Genomic DNA, 16791 nt, shown 5'->3' on the forward strand with positions numbered 1-16791 from the left:
TTGATGCCGGAATAGAGACATTGGGAATGTTCCTCTTTTCGCCCACTTGGAGCACAGTGAGTTATATTGTACGAACCTGATGGTACCATCATAGGAAATATATATTGGTTGTACAATTGATTACTATTGTTGTTGTACTGTTATTCTTGTGTGATCTTAATACAATACTTGTTTGTTGTTAACAATTGGTGTGGTTTCACCATTGATCTTTGACATACAGAATAACACATCTTTCTGCCGTGACTCCTCTCGGGGCTCGGAGGTACACCGTGACCGGGGTTTGGGGAGGAGCACGTAACACCTTACAAAGCGGATGATTCGATGCATTAACCACTCAACATGCAATGTATGAACTACTCCGAGTGAAAGCCCCCCTACCTTACTACTGTCCTAGCTCTCCCCTTTACTCAGGCTTTGTCCCGATGCCGTGACACTGTCCAGTGTCCATTCTGCTGAAAACAAGACCGAAAGTCTAACAGCGGCGTGGCCGGGATTGTTTGATATTTTAGTTGAAGAGGATAGTGACCTAGGTGGAGATACCAATTAACAAATAATGTAAGTATTTTTTTTTAATGTACAGGTACTATAGGTCTCTAAGCTGTCTGTCACCATGGAAGTGAAGAGATTGCATTGAGACACTTGTTTATTAAATATGGTTCGAGTCAACAATGAACCAACCATACACACTTCAATTCAGTAACTCTGCAGTCACGACAAAGGGATTGCAGTGTTATGGTTATATTTAGTATATTTTTATTGTTACGAAAACGATAATACTGTATTAAGAAACCTGGACTAATTTGTCCGAAGCAGCCTGCAGGTGATGCATGAAGCCTAAGGCCTTTACGTACTGTGTCATTGGAAGACCCGTAATGCCTATCCTTTCGATATTTGATGGTCATTTTAACAATTGGTTTGTTTGTGTTTCACACTGAATGAAAAACGTATGTCCGACCCTGACCGGCGTAGGAATCAAAACGATGGCGTGTGGAGTTAGCCGTCGTACCACCGTAATGACATCACATCACCCCTGTCATGTGATCAGATCCTCAGCTCTGATTGGTGTACATTTGAGGGGACATACATACATACATACATACATACATACATACATACATACATACATACATACAGACAAACACTGTTCTAGACGACTTTGCCCTATGGGCTACGCCGTAAAAATTATACATTAATTTTGTTATACAGTTATATTCTTCATTCTAACTCTTTGCCCCACAATATCTCCTCCATTACCATATTTTATACTTTCACTCCACAAACTTTTTAGAAACCTCCCTCCCTCAAAAAAATGAATATTTCCTAGATGTTTCCATACCTGGAAGCCACTGGTTCCATAAGGCTTCCTCTGGTCTTGTGCTGCATCTGAAAGAAGAAGAAGACCATCAAATTACTGAACAGCTTCAAACATTTCCTCTTCATGTTGTATAGTAATTTTCAACAGCCACATTTTATATTGTCTGTTTTTGGGTTTTTTGGGGGTGTTTTTGTGTCGATCTTTTTTTTGTTTTGTCATCCCCTCCGCCACCCTCACCCCACCTCCTTCCTTTATTAGTCCCCTACTGGTGTACACCGGAGGGGACTATAGTTTTGCACTCCGTTCCTCCGTCTGTCCGTCTGTCCGTCCGTCACACAAAGAACAGTTTTCCGGACTTTTTTTTCTAAACTCTTAATGCTAATGATTTCAAACTTGGTACATAGTTTCGTCATGATAAGTTACAGATCAAGTTCGAACTTCACGTTTCGATCATTTTTGACAAAGTTATGGCACTTTGAACTTTGGTAATTTCCCCAACAGTTTTCTGGGCGACAGACTTTTTTTTTTGTTCTTTTTTTTGTATACATAATCGAGGCTCGTGAAGGAGCTAACATTTATCACACAAACAAATCAAACAGACAAACAAACAAAGTATATAAAAAGGGGAGCGGTAGACAATATGGGGAGAGGAGGGGAAGCACATAAACACAACATTTGAGAGCAGGGACATCGGGAATGTGTGGGAGGGAGAGGGCTTGGGGGGAGGCGGCGTGGGAAGGGGGGGAGGGTGGGAGAAGTATAAACACAGACACCAAGGACTTCCAGGAAAGAAGTTGGTGTTTCAAAAAAGTGGATTTGGGGTGAAATTAGTGGAGGTAGAAAAGATCAAGGTTTTGGATGGGGGAAGATAAGAGATGGTGGTGAACAGCTGTTTTAAAGACCTGGAGGGAGGAGTGGGCTTGAAGAGAGTGAGGGAGTTTGTTCCAGAGGCAGGAGAAAAGGGGAATGAAAGAGTGAAGTTGAGCAGAGAGTCTTGATTTAGGCAGTTTAACCATAAGAAGGTTGCAGGCAGATCTTGTGCGACCTGTAGGAATATTTGGGGGACAGAGCCCAGAGAGAGCTGGAGGAGCAAGGCCGGAGAGGAGTCGGTAGAAGACAGAAAGACCACCAACCTGCCTGCGGTGAGTAGGGGACATGTATGTAGGGCTGCCGGTAGGGGACATGTATTGCAGCGCAATACTCAGAATGCTTGTTTCTCTTTTGCTTATTCCGAATGCAAAACAAGGCTTGTCCGTCAAGGGACCAAAACTTTTAATTCAGAGTACATCGCACGATCAATCTTTGAAACACTAACAGTAGCATATAATACAGCGAGAATAGTCATTGGCGATGGGCTTCTTGGGATAGACGCTTAGATACCTGTTGTCAAGCGTTATCCATAAATAACAACCTTTGTGCTGTTTCCATGCAACTGAAAAGGTCTCCATTAATGATAGCTTTGGAAGTCAATTTTCCCCAGTCTTTTGCCAATTAAATATCTCGTGGACATGTTGGCCAACATCTACATATTGCTTCTTTGCTGCTCTGCTTCACTGTCATTTCTGCATTGATGACAGCAGGTGTAATCCGAGCAGAAATCCCACAGGTGGATAATCTCCCATCTCTTTGAATGAACGCTGTTTTGTGTAGGTTATTTGAAATTTTTTTGCAGGTGGTCGACTGATAATTCTTACAACCTGTTGTTGATCACTTTTTTTGGGCTCCTTGTTTTCCATTGTGTCGTGATTAATTAATTATTTTTTCCATCATCTGTTCAGCTCCTTCATGAGCCTTGGTGCTGGCAGGCTGGCCTACAGGTACACCCACTCACCTCTAAGCTGTCTCGCCTGGGTTTGAATCCCAACCCAGCTTTAAAAACTGTCGGCATGGTGTTTCACAGTTCGGGCGATTCATCAATAGGTGTGCCATCCCTGATCGGATGGATATTAAACTGGGCTCGCGTATTCCAGCATTAGTTGGTGCAAGTTAAAGATCCAAAGGTGTCATTATTGGAGATGGTGCCAATTCTGCAGTTGTATTCTGAGCAGTAAGGTGTGTGGCATTGTTGAATGTGTCATGGTATGCAGTATTAAATTGTGGAGTCCTTTTGAATTTATTGGCAGTGGCATGCCAATAGAGGGGGTAAGTGAGTTAGGTCCCATACCTCAGATGCCGTCACCTTGTAGTGTTGTGCAAACAGGTTTCCTTTTTTGTTTTATTTTATTACTCTCAAACTGTATTCCAAAAGCTTTCTTCAAATCTGTTCCTTGAATGTATCCCAGAAATTTGCTCTGCACTTGTCTGGTTCGGTGGATTTCATTGTAAATGTATTTAGTTGTTTATTTATTTTTTGCACTGGTCTGTCGTGCATTTTCTCAGGGCAAGCTGGTGAAATATTTTGGCCGGCAGCTCTTGTGCAAGCAAGCTGTGCCTGAGGAGGAAACTCATCCAGACTTGTGCCTCTACCCCAGCCTCCATCACTGGCTGCGCATCGTCGGCCTTCGTGAGGTGTTAGCCCATGTAAGTGGAAGTACACAACTGTCAATCACATTGAGTTACACGGGTCTGTGAAGTGTGCATCATGCACAGGGGATAGGGGGCGCATCGTGCACAGGGGATAGGGGGAGCATCGTGCACAGGGGATAGGGGGAGCATCGTGCACAGGGGATGGGGGAGCATCGTGCACAGGGGATGGGGGCGCATCGTGCACAGGGGATAGGGGGAGCATCGTGCACAGGGGATAGGGGGAGCATCGTGCACAGGGGATGGGGGAGCATCATGCACAGGGGATAGGGGGAGCATCGTGCACAGGGGATGGGGGAGCATCGTGCACAGGGGATGGGGGAGCATCATGCACAGGGGATAGGGGGAGCATCGTGCACAGGGGATAGGGGGAGCATCGTGCACAGGGGATGGGGGAGCATCGTGCACAGGGGATGGGGGAGCATCATGCACAGGGGATAGGGGGAGCATCGTGCACAGGGGATAGGGGGAGCATCGTTCACAGGGGATAGGGGGAGCATCGTGCACAGGGGATAGGGGGAGCATCGTGCACAGGGGATAGGGGGAGCATCGTGCACAGGGGATAGGGGGAGCATCGTGCACAGGGGATAGGGCGAGCATCGTGCACAGGGGATAGGGGGAGCATCGTGCACAGGGGAAAAGGGGGAGCATCGTGCACAGGGGATAGGGGGAGCATCGTGCACAGGGGATAGGGGGAGCATCGTGCACAGGCGATAGGGGGAGCATCGTGCACAGGGGATAGGGGGAGCATCGAGCACAGGGGATAGGGGGAGAATCGTGCACAGGGGATAGGGGGAGCATCGTGCACAGGGGATTGGGGGCACATCGTGCACAGGGGATAGGGGGAGCATCGTGCACAGAGGATAGGGGGCGAATCGTGCACAGGGGATAGGGGGAGCATCGTGCACAGAGGATAGGGGGCGCATCGTGCACAGGGGATAGTGAGAGCATCGTGCACAGGCGATGGGGGGAGCATCGTGCACAGGCGATAGGGGGAGCATCGTGCACCGGGGATAGGGGGAGCATCGTGCACAGGGGATAGGGGGCGCATCGTGCACAGGGGATAGGGGGAGCATCGTGCACAGGGGATAGGGGGAGCATCGTGCACAGGGGATAGGGGGAGCATCGTGCACAGGGGATGGGGGAGCATCATGCACAGGGGATAGGGGGAGCATCGTGCACAGGGGATAGGGGGCGCATCGTGCACCGGGGATAGGGGGAGCATCGTGCACAGGGGATAGGGGGAGCATCGTGCACAGGGGATAGGGGGAGCATCGTGCACAGGGGATAGGGGGAGCATCGTGCACAGGGGATAGGGGGCGAATCGTGCACAGGGGATAGGGGGAGCATCGCGCACAGGGGAGAGAGGTAGAGGATCGGCTTGGGTTTGAATCCCGACCCAGCTGTGCTTCCAACAACGATGCAACTAGCAGCCACAACATTTTTTGTTGGTACATCATTTCCAATCCTTCCACGTTGTAATTGGCTGAATCCCTTTATCCTATTATTATTCGATGCTTTACGCATTTGTATGTTTGCTGCATGTTCCTGTGTTGCTCTGCACTATTTTTAGTGTGTTTCTCCATGTGCTCCATGTGATAGGGAATGCTAGCAGATGGTTCTCTATCCCTGGAGATTCTGCTCAGCATGACTGTAGACGAGGTCGCAGACACTCTACGTGTGTTTGGAGGCACAGACGAAGAATGTGCTCGCTGGCAGGCAGTGATTGCATGTCTACATGATTTGCTGAATTCAGGTATGCTTTTATGCCAAAAACATTTATGACAAAGTCGCCGGAGGCATTATGTTTTCCGGTTGTCCGTTCATACATCTGTGATAGTTTTTTGTTACCGCGATAATTTAAGAATGGCTGAAGGGATCTAAGTGAAACATGAAACAAGTATGTATAATAAAGTATGTATATGAAATCAATACAAAATTATGTTACCGTGCTAACTTGTGAACTAGTGATGGTATTTTGACCAAACGTGGTGTAAGTATATATATATATATTGTTACGTTTGTGGGGGTAGGGATACTTTAGACCAGGTAGATTTGTGTAGGTAGCATGCTGTGACTTTAGTGAAGAAGAAGAAGAAGAAGAAGAACCACCACCATGTAATAAGTAGAGGGCATGTTTAGCCCAGATGTCGGATGAAGTTGTATATTTGTCCCCGTCACGAGGGGGCGGGGCATGTTATTTAGCTCAGGGATTAGGTTAAGTAATTCCCTGTTCGTCGTTCCCGATGTGATTTATCCTTTATCTCTTTTGGCACCGCACCATAGACACTAGTGCAGGAAGTGCCCATTAACTTGCACTAATAACAATAAAAACCAACCGGAAGCCCAGTTCTGAGCACTGCCGATGGACACCACCAGCTACGTCACCACAAAGGTCGAGCAGCCGGAGAGCCACGCCGGGAAGGACAGTGGTTGGGCGGGAGTTGACCAACGGGAAGGCCGGGGTAGGAAGGGACTCGCTGATTGGTGACGGAAGGCCGAGGAGGAAGCAGCATGCTGATTGACAAGGTACAACCGATGATGTCAGAGGTAGACTGTGTGTGGATTGGTGGAGAGCTGGACAATGTACTGGCGGCCTGTGGGCATTGGTGGAGAAGCACCGATGACGTCATGACCCAACGAATAAAAGACTCGGACCGACATTTTCTCTTCTTCTTGCCCCTCATGCTTTCCTCTTGCTCTCGCACCTTCCTCTTGCCCCTCACCTCTCTCGCTTTTTGGTTCTACTTTTGGCTCTTTGCTCTGATGGTGGTCTTTTGTTCACGGGGAAGCCTTCATCGCTGAGACGCGATGCACGCCAGGAGTTTGACGCGCAACGACGACGAAGACAGGCACGGCTGGAAGAGCGAATCGCACGCCTGCTCGTTCGCTTCGCGCACCGGGCCAGGAGTGAGCGGACCGTGCAGCGAGGCCTGGCTTTGCACATGCGCCAAACGACGAGCGGTTTTCCCGCCAACACCAGAGCCGTGTCGAGACTGCGCGCCGGGGCGTGGAAGAATTCAGGCGAGACGCATGGCCAAGTTGAGTTAAGTGCCACAATAAAACACACTTATTTTACTTTCATTATCTTTCCCTTCATCTGTGTTCAAGTCTGGTGTGGAGGCCGTCCCGTTTAGAAATTTAGTTTACCGTTGCGTTTTCTTGGTCTCGGCATCCGTATTAATAAACCTGTTTCTTTTTGTACATTTAACCCCGTTTTGTTTGAGTTTATTTTTCGCAGGTTCGGGAACTGCCGGCGGACAACAGGTAAGACCCTTCATCTTCCCCTTTCCTTTCTTCCCCCGTGTATATTGAGTCCGCATTTGAACTGAACGCCTCGGAGTAACGCTCGACTGCCTTCCGTGACTCTCCCGGTGTTAACTGAGAGCAGTCACACGACGATATATACATTATGATGCAAAGATGAACTGATTAGATTTCAGCATCAAAGGTCAAAGGTCAGAGGTCATGTCAGGTAAAACTGATAATTGAGAACAGGTAAAGGGATTTAAATCAATGTTGGTGCAAGTATGTATAATGATGTAATAATGTGGGCGGAGGCATATCGGTCAACGTCGAAGAATGCTGTTCTAGTTTTTGACTAATTATTTGTTTTTAATAAACGGTTTGGTTAAAAATAAGGAATTGGGTGAAATTATTTAGTTATACAAGTCCTCATACCACTGTTTGTCTGTCCCCACATTGCCCTGTGTGTGTGTGTGTGTGTGTGTGTGTGCGTGTGCGTGCGTGCGCGCATGCACATATGTATGTCTTTATAATGCCCAGCTTCCTTCTTGGGACCACAGTGCAGTAATTGGACTTTATTTTGATCTCTCACTCCCATCTGGAAACAGTTTTACTCCTGAGAAAGTCAATGTTTACAGCTATGTCTGATATTTAAAGGCCTGGATGGAATTGATACCTGCATTCTCACGTTCTTTGTTAAAATGGCATCTCCTTGCTTCTTTTGCATATCCTTGGTAGATTGACTAACATTATCATTATCCCCAAGAAGGGTGCAATGACTAATATGCTTAACCCCAGACTATGTTGCCTTATTTCATTTGAAAGCACTTAAACTCCTTTGTTACTTACATCTCCTGTCTGCGGAACCGCTTTCCCGAGGCCGTTATTTCCCCTTGTCCCTCCAGGGCTTCGATCATGCAGTGCATTGCCACCTCATGCCATCACCCAGCCTGATGCATAATCTTTATTACCCCCATTAATCCTTTCTACGCAACCCTCTTACTCGTTTCAGTTTCTTACCTCCTCTTCCTCTTCCTTTCCTGTTCGTTTATTTCTCTTGCTGGTTGTGCCCAGTTGTTGTCTTGCTATTCCACTGTCAATTTAACATTCTTTTCCGTGAGTAGAGGGGGAGAGGGGTGGGGAGAAGCAAGTCAATGGAACTAGTAATTTCTGTTGACATGGCCGGACATGCTGCTTCTCCTTTCCCATCTGTTGCTATTTCTGAAACAGAAGGTCACATCTCTTTTTCTGGATATTTCCCTGAGTTTGTCCTTTATAGTCTGTCCAATAATGTTATTCCTCTCGTCCTTTAATGTGGTGACCCACCACTATATAATACAGTCCAGTCCTAATCCCACACATGACATTTTCTGTTCTCACTGATTATTCTTTCACCAACACCGCCCAACTCCATTTCCATACCCTATGAACCTTGCGGTATTCCTTACGTGCTCGTTTCCAACTATCTACCAATGTGACCCTTATCTGGTTTTCCCTTCATTCTGTGTTTTCTTCTGTGCCATTGATGTTTGTTCATTGACCCTTCATCCTCTGTTGTCATGTTCCTTCATTTTTGAGCCTCGATCATTGTTTATAAATCCGGTATACAAAAAACATCCAATCCCTTTGATATTCTTTGTCATCGTGCCTTTATCCTCCAGCTCTCTGCTTGTGGCATCCACGTTTGTCGACGTTTCCTTGTTTCCTGACTTTATCTGTGCATATAAGCAATGTTTTGTTCTTCGTGGCATACTACCATGTCTCGCATTAGAGGCTGGTGTGCCTCCAGTCATTGTGTTTTGATCCTATTCTATTTTTTAAGTTAATGAGCTCTCCATTTCTCGAAATAGGAAATAAATATCATTTTCCTGTAGATTCAACATGAACTGTTTGCTGTCCCAATTGTAAATTGTCAGCAGTTACATCAGTAAACTAGAACGGCATTCGGTAGAGGCTGAACAGTTTACGTTTTGTATCGCACTAATCGGCTGGACCTGCATCCGGACCTGACCCAAAATCCAGTCGGCTTGTTCTTGCCGTACAACCAACTCATTCACCTCGTTTTGTCATAATCCATCCACAACTTTTTGAAATATCATGCTATATGTCGTTTTTGGTCCCATTTCTCATTTTTGAGGGATCAATTATAACAACCAGATGGTATTCATAGAATACTTACCCCGAGGAGTCAACTTGGTGCGAGCCAACTCTTCTGTTTTTGTTTTTTTAAAGGTTTTTTTCTTTGATCCAATATGGCTGCCAGAGCACGTGACCGATGACATAAGTTTACATTCTCCAATACAATTGTTGCTTAGATCACATTCAATAAATATCAAACTGATCGGGCTAAACATTGTACTTGCCGAATTATGACGTTGTAGCGGCTACCGCTGGGTTTTCACAATCGCCTTGCACCTATCAAGGACGCGGAGCGATCACCATGCCGGGCTCGTCCAGGACGCCCGGGCAGGCTCGCCCTCAACTTGCCAGGCCGCAGCCAGGACGCTGGGCCACGCCCCCTCTCGCCTTTCCTGGGCAAACGCTCCGGGATAATATGGATATATATTGTTGCCCGATAAACGGGCTTTTCAGAGTGCCTGAGTGTTTGGTTTGATTAAAGCAACTCGGATGAATTCCAGCTTTTTGTCGCGTCCATTCTTCCGATCGACGTGGGAGCCCCAGCTCCTTCATTGGTGACCTACCGACATGGACACAGCAGTCACCGTTAAACTGCCTACCTTCTGGGAGGCTCACGCGGCGGTTTGGTTTGCACAGGCGGATTCCCTGTTCGCCCTGCGAGGCATCACGGCCGACGACACCCGCTTCCACCATGTGGTAGCAGCGCTCGGTTCGGCCACCGCGGCCCGCGCCCTGAGCCTCCTCGAGAGCCCGCCAGCCGCTGACAAATACGGCGTGATTAAGAAGCTTCTCCTCGACGCTTTCGCCCTCCCATCGGCGGAACGCGCACGGCGCCTGCTCGACCTGCCCGAGCTCGGCGACACGCGCCCTTCCGAGCGAATGGACTACATGCTTTCACTGCTCGGCGAGCACTCTCCGGCATTCCTGTTCCGGGAACTGTTCCTCCGTCAGCTGCCTAACCCGGTACGCCTCGCCCTGGCAAGCACGACGATCACAGATCCCCGGGCCCTTGCCAGAGAAGCCGACAAGATCTCCGCCGCAGGACAGCGCATCGCAGCGGCGACATGGGACCCACCGCCGTCCGACGCAACACCCATGGCGCCCGAGCACCCGGCACGGTCGACGACCGAACTGCCGACGCAATTGGCGGCCGCTACCCCGAGCCGACCACCTCCAGCACGACGACCGGGGCCTCCACCTGACCAAGCGTGGTGTTACTATCATGCCAGGTTCGGACAGAAGGCCCGGACATGCCGACCCCCGTGCACCTTCGGCAGGCCAGGAAACGGCCGGGCCGGCGTTCATTACCAGCCATGAGCGCCGGCCACACGGGCAACTTACTGTTCATCACGGATAAAGCGTCCGGACGGCGCTTCCTGTGCGACACCGGCGCCCAACTGAGCGTCATACCCGCCTCTGACCAGGACAGGCAATCCGTGGTTTGCGGCCCCTCCTTGGTTGCGGCCAACGGATCGACCATCCGCACCTTCGGCCCGCGCAACGTCACCCTCTGCTTCGGCGGCCAATGCTTTGCTTGGACGTTTGTAACCGCAAACGTGCCCATGGCTCTGCTAGACGCCGACTTCCTCTGCGCACACGGACTGCTGGTGGACGTCCAACGGCGTCGTTTAATCAACGCCGAAACCTTCAGCTCCCTGGTATACACATTGAGCAGCTCCGCGCCGACCGAGCTGGCATGCGCCGTCCCGGCAGCGAACGAGTTTGCTCGCCTGCTCACGGAGTTCCCGGCCCTCACGCGGCCGACGTTTTCGGCCGTCGCAGTACGGCATGGGATCGAGCACCACATACCAACTACGGGCCCGCCGGTCTACGCCAGGGCCCGCCGCCTCGACCCAGCCAAGCTCGCCGTGGCGAAGGCCGAATTCGACGCGTTGGAGCACCTCGGCATCGTGCGGCGCTCCGATAGCGCGTGGGCCTCGCCACTGCACATCGTGCCAAAGCCGGGGGGTGGATGGCGCCCGTGTGGCGACTACCCCCGTCTCAATGACGCTACCACCCCCGACAGGTACCCGATCCCGCATATCCAAGACTTCTCCGCCCGTCTGGCGGGACGGGTCATTTTTTCGAAAATTGATCTCATACGGGGATATCACCAGGTACCTGTCAGGGCGGCCGACGTCCCTAAAACGGCAGTCATCACGCCGTTCGGCTTATTCGAATTCTTGCGGATGCCGTTTGGTCTCAAGAACGCGGCTCAGGCGTTCCAGCGCTTGATGGACGGCGTGCTGCGTGACCTGCCGTTCCTTTTCGTTTACCTGGACGACATCCTCGTCGCCAGCACGTCCCGGGCCGAGCACCTCCTCCACCTCCGAACACTGTTCGGGCGCCTCAGCGAGCACGGCCTCATCGTCAACCCGGCCAAATGCCACTTCGGCACGACGGCCGTTGATTTTTTGGGCCACCACATCACCAAGAACGGGGCCGTGCCGCTGCCAACCAAGGTCGAGGCCATCACCACGTTCCCGCGTCCCCGCACCATAAAGGCCCTGCAGGAATTCCTGGGAATGGTGAATTTTTATCACCGCTTCGTGCCCCGCGCTGCTCAACTCATGCGGCCCCTCTACGAAGCCCTCCGGGGCAAGCCGGCCAAGCACGACATCGCCTGGTCCGCAGCAATGGATGCGGCCTTCCAAAGCTCAAAGCGGGCCCTCGCCGACGCAACACTGCTCGCTCACCCGGTGCTCAACGCTCCCATCGCCCTCACCACGGATGCCTCCGACTACGCGGTGGGCGCCGTACATGAGCAATGGGTGAACGGGGTTTGGCAGCCACTCGCTTTTTTCAGCCGGCAGCTCCGGCCGAACGAGCTCAAATACAGCACGTTTGACCGGGAGCTCCTCGGTCTACACCTGGCCGTCCGCCATTTCCGCCACCTCCTGGAGGGCCGACCTTTCACGGCGTTCGTCGACCACAAGCCGTTGGTTTACGCCATGGCCAAGGTCACGGAGCCATGGTCGGCCCGCCAACAGCGCCACCTCTCCGCCGTGTCGGAGTTTACCACGGACATCCGGCACGTCGCCGGCAAAAACAACGCCGTGGCCGACTGTCTTTCCCGGGCCAGCGCGAACGCGGTCCACCTGGGCGTGGACTTTGCGCTTATGGCGGCGGACCAAACCACCGACACCACGGTGCAAGCCCACCGGGCGGCGGACACGGGCCTCCGCCTGGCCGACATCCCCTTCGCGGACACTGTCCTGCTCTGCGACGTCTCCCAAGGCCAGCCTCGCCCCATCGTGCCCGTCACCTGGCAACACCGCATCTTCGCCTCCCTCCACGGCCTTTCCCACCCGGGCCGGAAAGCTTCCCAGAAGCTGATGTCGGCGCGATTCGTCTGGCACGGCCTTCGTCGGGACGTCCGCGATTGGACCAGCACCTGCACGGCCTGCCAACGGGCCAAGGTCCACCGACACACCCAGGCCCCGCTGGCACCTTTCTCCGTGCCCGAACGACGTTTCGACCACGTCAACGTGGATCTGGTGGGCCCCCTCCCCCCGTCACGGGGGTTCACACACCTGCTCACCATGGTGGACAGGACCACCAGGTGGCCAGAGGCCATTCCCCTCGTCTCCACAACCACCGCCGACGTGGCGCAGGCTTTCATCGCCACCTGGGTCGCCCGCTTCGGCGCACCGGCGGACATCTCGTCAGACCGCGGACCACAGTTCACCTCCGAGCTGTGGGGCACGGTCGCCCGCAACCTGGGGGTCAAGCTCCACCGTACTATGGCCTACCACCCCCAAGCAAACGGGTTGTGCGAGCGATTCCACCGCTCCATGAAGGCCGCGCTCATGGCCGGCCTTCAAGACGGCGGTTGGGCCGACCGGCTGCCGTGGGTCCTTTTGGGCCTCCGCACAGCCCCCAAGGAGGACCTCCAGGCATCCACCGCCGAGCTTGTCTATGGCCAGGCGCTACGCGTCCCGGGCGAATTCGTGCCCGACGCTACCAGTCCCTGGTCCGCAGCTCACCAGCGCTCGGACCTCCAGGAGGCCACCCGACGGTTTGCCCCCGTGCCAACATCCCACCACGGTGACCCCCAGTCCTACGTCCCCCCAGCACTTCGCACAGCGGAGTATGTTTTTGTGCGTCACGACGCACATCGGGGGCCACTCCGGCCGCCGTACGACGGGCCCTTCCGGGTGCTGCGACGGGACGACAAGTCGTTCGTCATCGACATCGGCGGCAGGTCGGACCGGATTGCGGTGGACCGCCTCAAGCCGGCGCACGTGGACGTCGACCACCCACCACGGGTGGCCCTTCCGCCGCGGCGAGGCCGCCCCCCATCCACGGTGCCCCCCACTCGACCGCCCACCACCACACCGGAACCCCTCCCACGACCCGCCAGGGGTCGCTTCGGCCGGGTCATCAGGACCCCCCTCAAATTGACCCTGCCGGTGCAAGTCGATTCTGGGGGGACGTGTGTAGCGGCTACCGCTGGGTTTTCACAATCGCCTTGCACCTATCAAGGACGCGGAGCGATCACCATGCCGGGCTCGTCCAGGACGCCCGGGCAGGCTCGCCCTCAACTTGCCAGGCCGCAGCCAGGACGCTGGGCCACGCCCCCTCTCGCCTTTCCTGGGCAAACGCTCCGGGATAATATGGATATATATTGCTGCCCGATAAACGGGCTTTTCAGAGTGCCTGAGCGTTTGGTTTGATTAAAGCAACTCGGATGAATTCCAGCTTTTTGTCGCGTCCATTCTTCCGATCGACGTGGGAGCCCCAGCTCCTTCAACGTCATAATTAAGGCACCAATGATGTCATCGTTAACCAAACTTATTCCCCCGTGCAGAGTTCTTTACAATGAGTTGCGTTTCAATTTTTTCCATGGAGTGGTTTCGGAGATATGGAGGTGCAACATTTTTCGGTTTTTCCAAGATGGCACCTGTACCGTGTGACTTATGATGTCATAATTATCATTAAACATTATACAGGAGGAGGTGCTTCTATGGTGAAAATTCTGTGTCCACCAACAGTTGCAGAGAGAAAAAAAAATTCATACTGATCGGATCAAGAATTGTACTTGTCGATTTCTGACGTCATAATGAAAGTACCAATGACGTTATCATTAACATACTTATTCCCCATGGGGAGTACTCGACAATGAGCCATGTTTCAATTTTTCCCATTGAGCAATTTCAGATATAGAGGTGCAAGGTTTTTCCAAGATGGTGCCTGTACAATGTAACCCTTGATGTCATAATTATCACTAAAAATTATATGGGAGGAGGCTCTCCTATGGTGAAAACTTCCTGTCAATTGGACCAACGGTTGCTGAGAAAATGAATTTTATAAATGCCGACATGTACGTACGTATGCCATACGTATGTATGTACGTACATACAGTCACGTGAAAAAGTAAGTACACCCCATGTAAAGTTTTGACTTTTTCAACATATTTCAACATACAGCTATTTGATCTTCATTTCAACAATATTGATAGATAAAGGTGATATAATATAACAAATATCATGAAACATTTACATTTTGTAGTCCATTGTATAATTTAAATAAACATAAATGCAAATTTCGCATGTGGAAAAAGTAAGTACACCCTTGGCTCTAATCGGTGGTATTGCCCCCTTTGGCAGAAACGACCTCAAGTAGGCGTTTCTTACAACTGTCTACCAGTCTCTGACATCGACATTTTTGCCCTCTCCTCCATGCAGAATTCTTTCAGCTGTGCGATGTTTGAGGGGTTTCTTGCATGCACATCTCGTTTCAAATCCCCCCACAATATCTCTATGGGATTTAGATCCGGGCTTTGACTTGGCCATTCCAGAACCCTCCATTTCTTTCTTTTCAGCCATTCCTTGGTGGATTTACTGGTATGTTTAGGGTCATTGTCATGTTGTTGCAAGGTCTACCTTCGGTTGAGCTTCAACTTTCCGACAGATGGCCTCACATTATCCTCAAGCCCCCTCTGGTACAATGAAGAATTCACAGTGGATTCTATGATGGTGAGCTGCCCAGGCCCTGATGCAGCAAAGCTGCCCCAAACCATAATATTTCCACCACCATGCTTTACAGTTGGTATCAGGTTCTTGTGGTGAAATGCTGTCTTTGGTTTTCGCCAAACTTGTCTTCTGGTACTGTGGCCAAATAGCTCTACCTTTGACTCATCTGTCCAAAGCACATTGTTCCAGAAGTTCTGGTCTTTGCCTCGGTGTTTATTGGCAAACTTTAGTCTTGCCCTGATGTTCTTTCTGGACAGCAAAGGTTTCCTCCTGGCACACCTCCCATGTAGATCAACTTTGTGCAGCCTCTTTCTCATGGTGGACTCGTGCACTTTGACATCAACAGTGGCAAGAGCTACCTGTAGGTCCCGTGATGACATTCTGGGGTTCTTAGAGACTTCTTTCAGCATCTTGCGGTCTGCTCTCGGGCTGAACTTGCTGGTGCGGCCTGGCCTGAACAAGTTGGCAGTTGTTTGGAATCTTCTCCACTTGTAGATGAACTTCCGGACAGTCGAATGATTGATTTCAAATTGTTTGGAGGTCTTTTTAAATCCCTTCCCAGACTCGTAGCCACCTTTTACCTTCTTTCTGAAGGCCTCAGAGAGCTCTTTTGATCTCGGCATGGTGACGCCGTATACTTCAACAACAAAGAGCAAAGCAAACTAAATGTCTGAGGTTTAAATAAGACAAGTTCCTCCAAGATCCTCTCTAATGATGTGCTAATCATTTGCACCTGAGCTGGTGCACCTGATTCTAATTTTAGGTATTTGAGGTAGTGATAAATGTAGGGGTGTACTTACTTTTTCCACATGCGAAATTTGCATTTATGTTTATTTAAATTATACAATGGACTACAAAATGTAAATGTTTCATGATATTTGTTATATTATATCACCTTTATCTATCAATATTGTTGAAATGAAGATCAAATAGCTGTATGTTGAAATATGTTGAAAAAGTCAAAACTTTACATGGGGTGTACTTACTTTTTCACATGACTGTATGCCACACGTACACACGCAAACGATTACTTACCCCTCTTTTTGCTTCGCCAGCGCAGGGTAATTAAAATAATCTTGTATCTGTATCCGCATTCACATCTTCACCAAAATCAAATCAATTCGTCCTTGTCACATGCCAAACCTGTCCACCATGTTTCGGCCGAATCCATCTATAACATTTTGAGATATCATGTTGTATATCGTTTTTAGCCCTATCTCTCAATGGTGACGAATCACTTAAAATAATTTCATAGTAACTGGATACAACAACAACAACAACAACAGGCATTTTAAGGCCATTTTCCCTGCTAGAGCGGGGGTTAGCCTTGCGGTCCCCATGACAATCTTCTCCATTTTGCCCTATTTTCTGCATCTCCCCTTGTTAACTCCCTTGTCCGCATTTCTTCTTCCACCATCTTTAGCCAAGTCTTTCTCGGTCTTCCCCGTCCTCTACTTCCTTCTACATTCATTTCCATCACTCTTCTCAACAAGTCACTTTCATCCTTCTTCAACACATGACCAAACCATCTCAACCTGTTCCTCTTCACAGCATCCATCACAGGCTCTATTCCCATCATGTTTCGCAATTCAT

General features: G+C 50.4%; 1 protein-coding gene across 1 annotated transcript in view; it reads left to right on the top strand.

Moving 5' to 3' along the window:
- Window positions 1-3700: 3700 nt before the first annotated feature.
- LOC137439418 (kinase suppressor of Ras 2) overlaps window positions 3701-16791 on the top strand; it is a 110552-nt gene continuing 97461 nt past the window's right edge. The window contains exons 1-2 of the mRNA XM_078768432.1: window positions 3701-3835; window positions 5441-5594. Of these exons, the coding sequence (XP_078624558.1) occupies window positions 5444-5594 (151 nt within the window). The 5' untranslated portion in view covers window positions 3701-3835; window positions 5441-5443. The remainder of the gene's footprint in view (window positions 3836-5440; window positions 5595-16791) is intronic.

This window comes from Myxine glutinosa, chromosome 14, assembly GCF_964187855.1.
Source record: "Myxine glutinosa chromosome 14, kmMyxGlut1.1, whole genome shotgun sequence".
Taxonomy (NCBI): Eukaryota; Metazoa; Chordata; class Myxini; order Myxiniformes; family Myxinidae; genus Myxine; species Myxine glutinosa.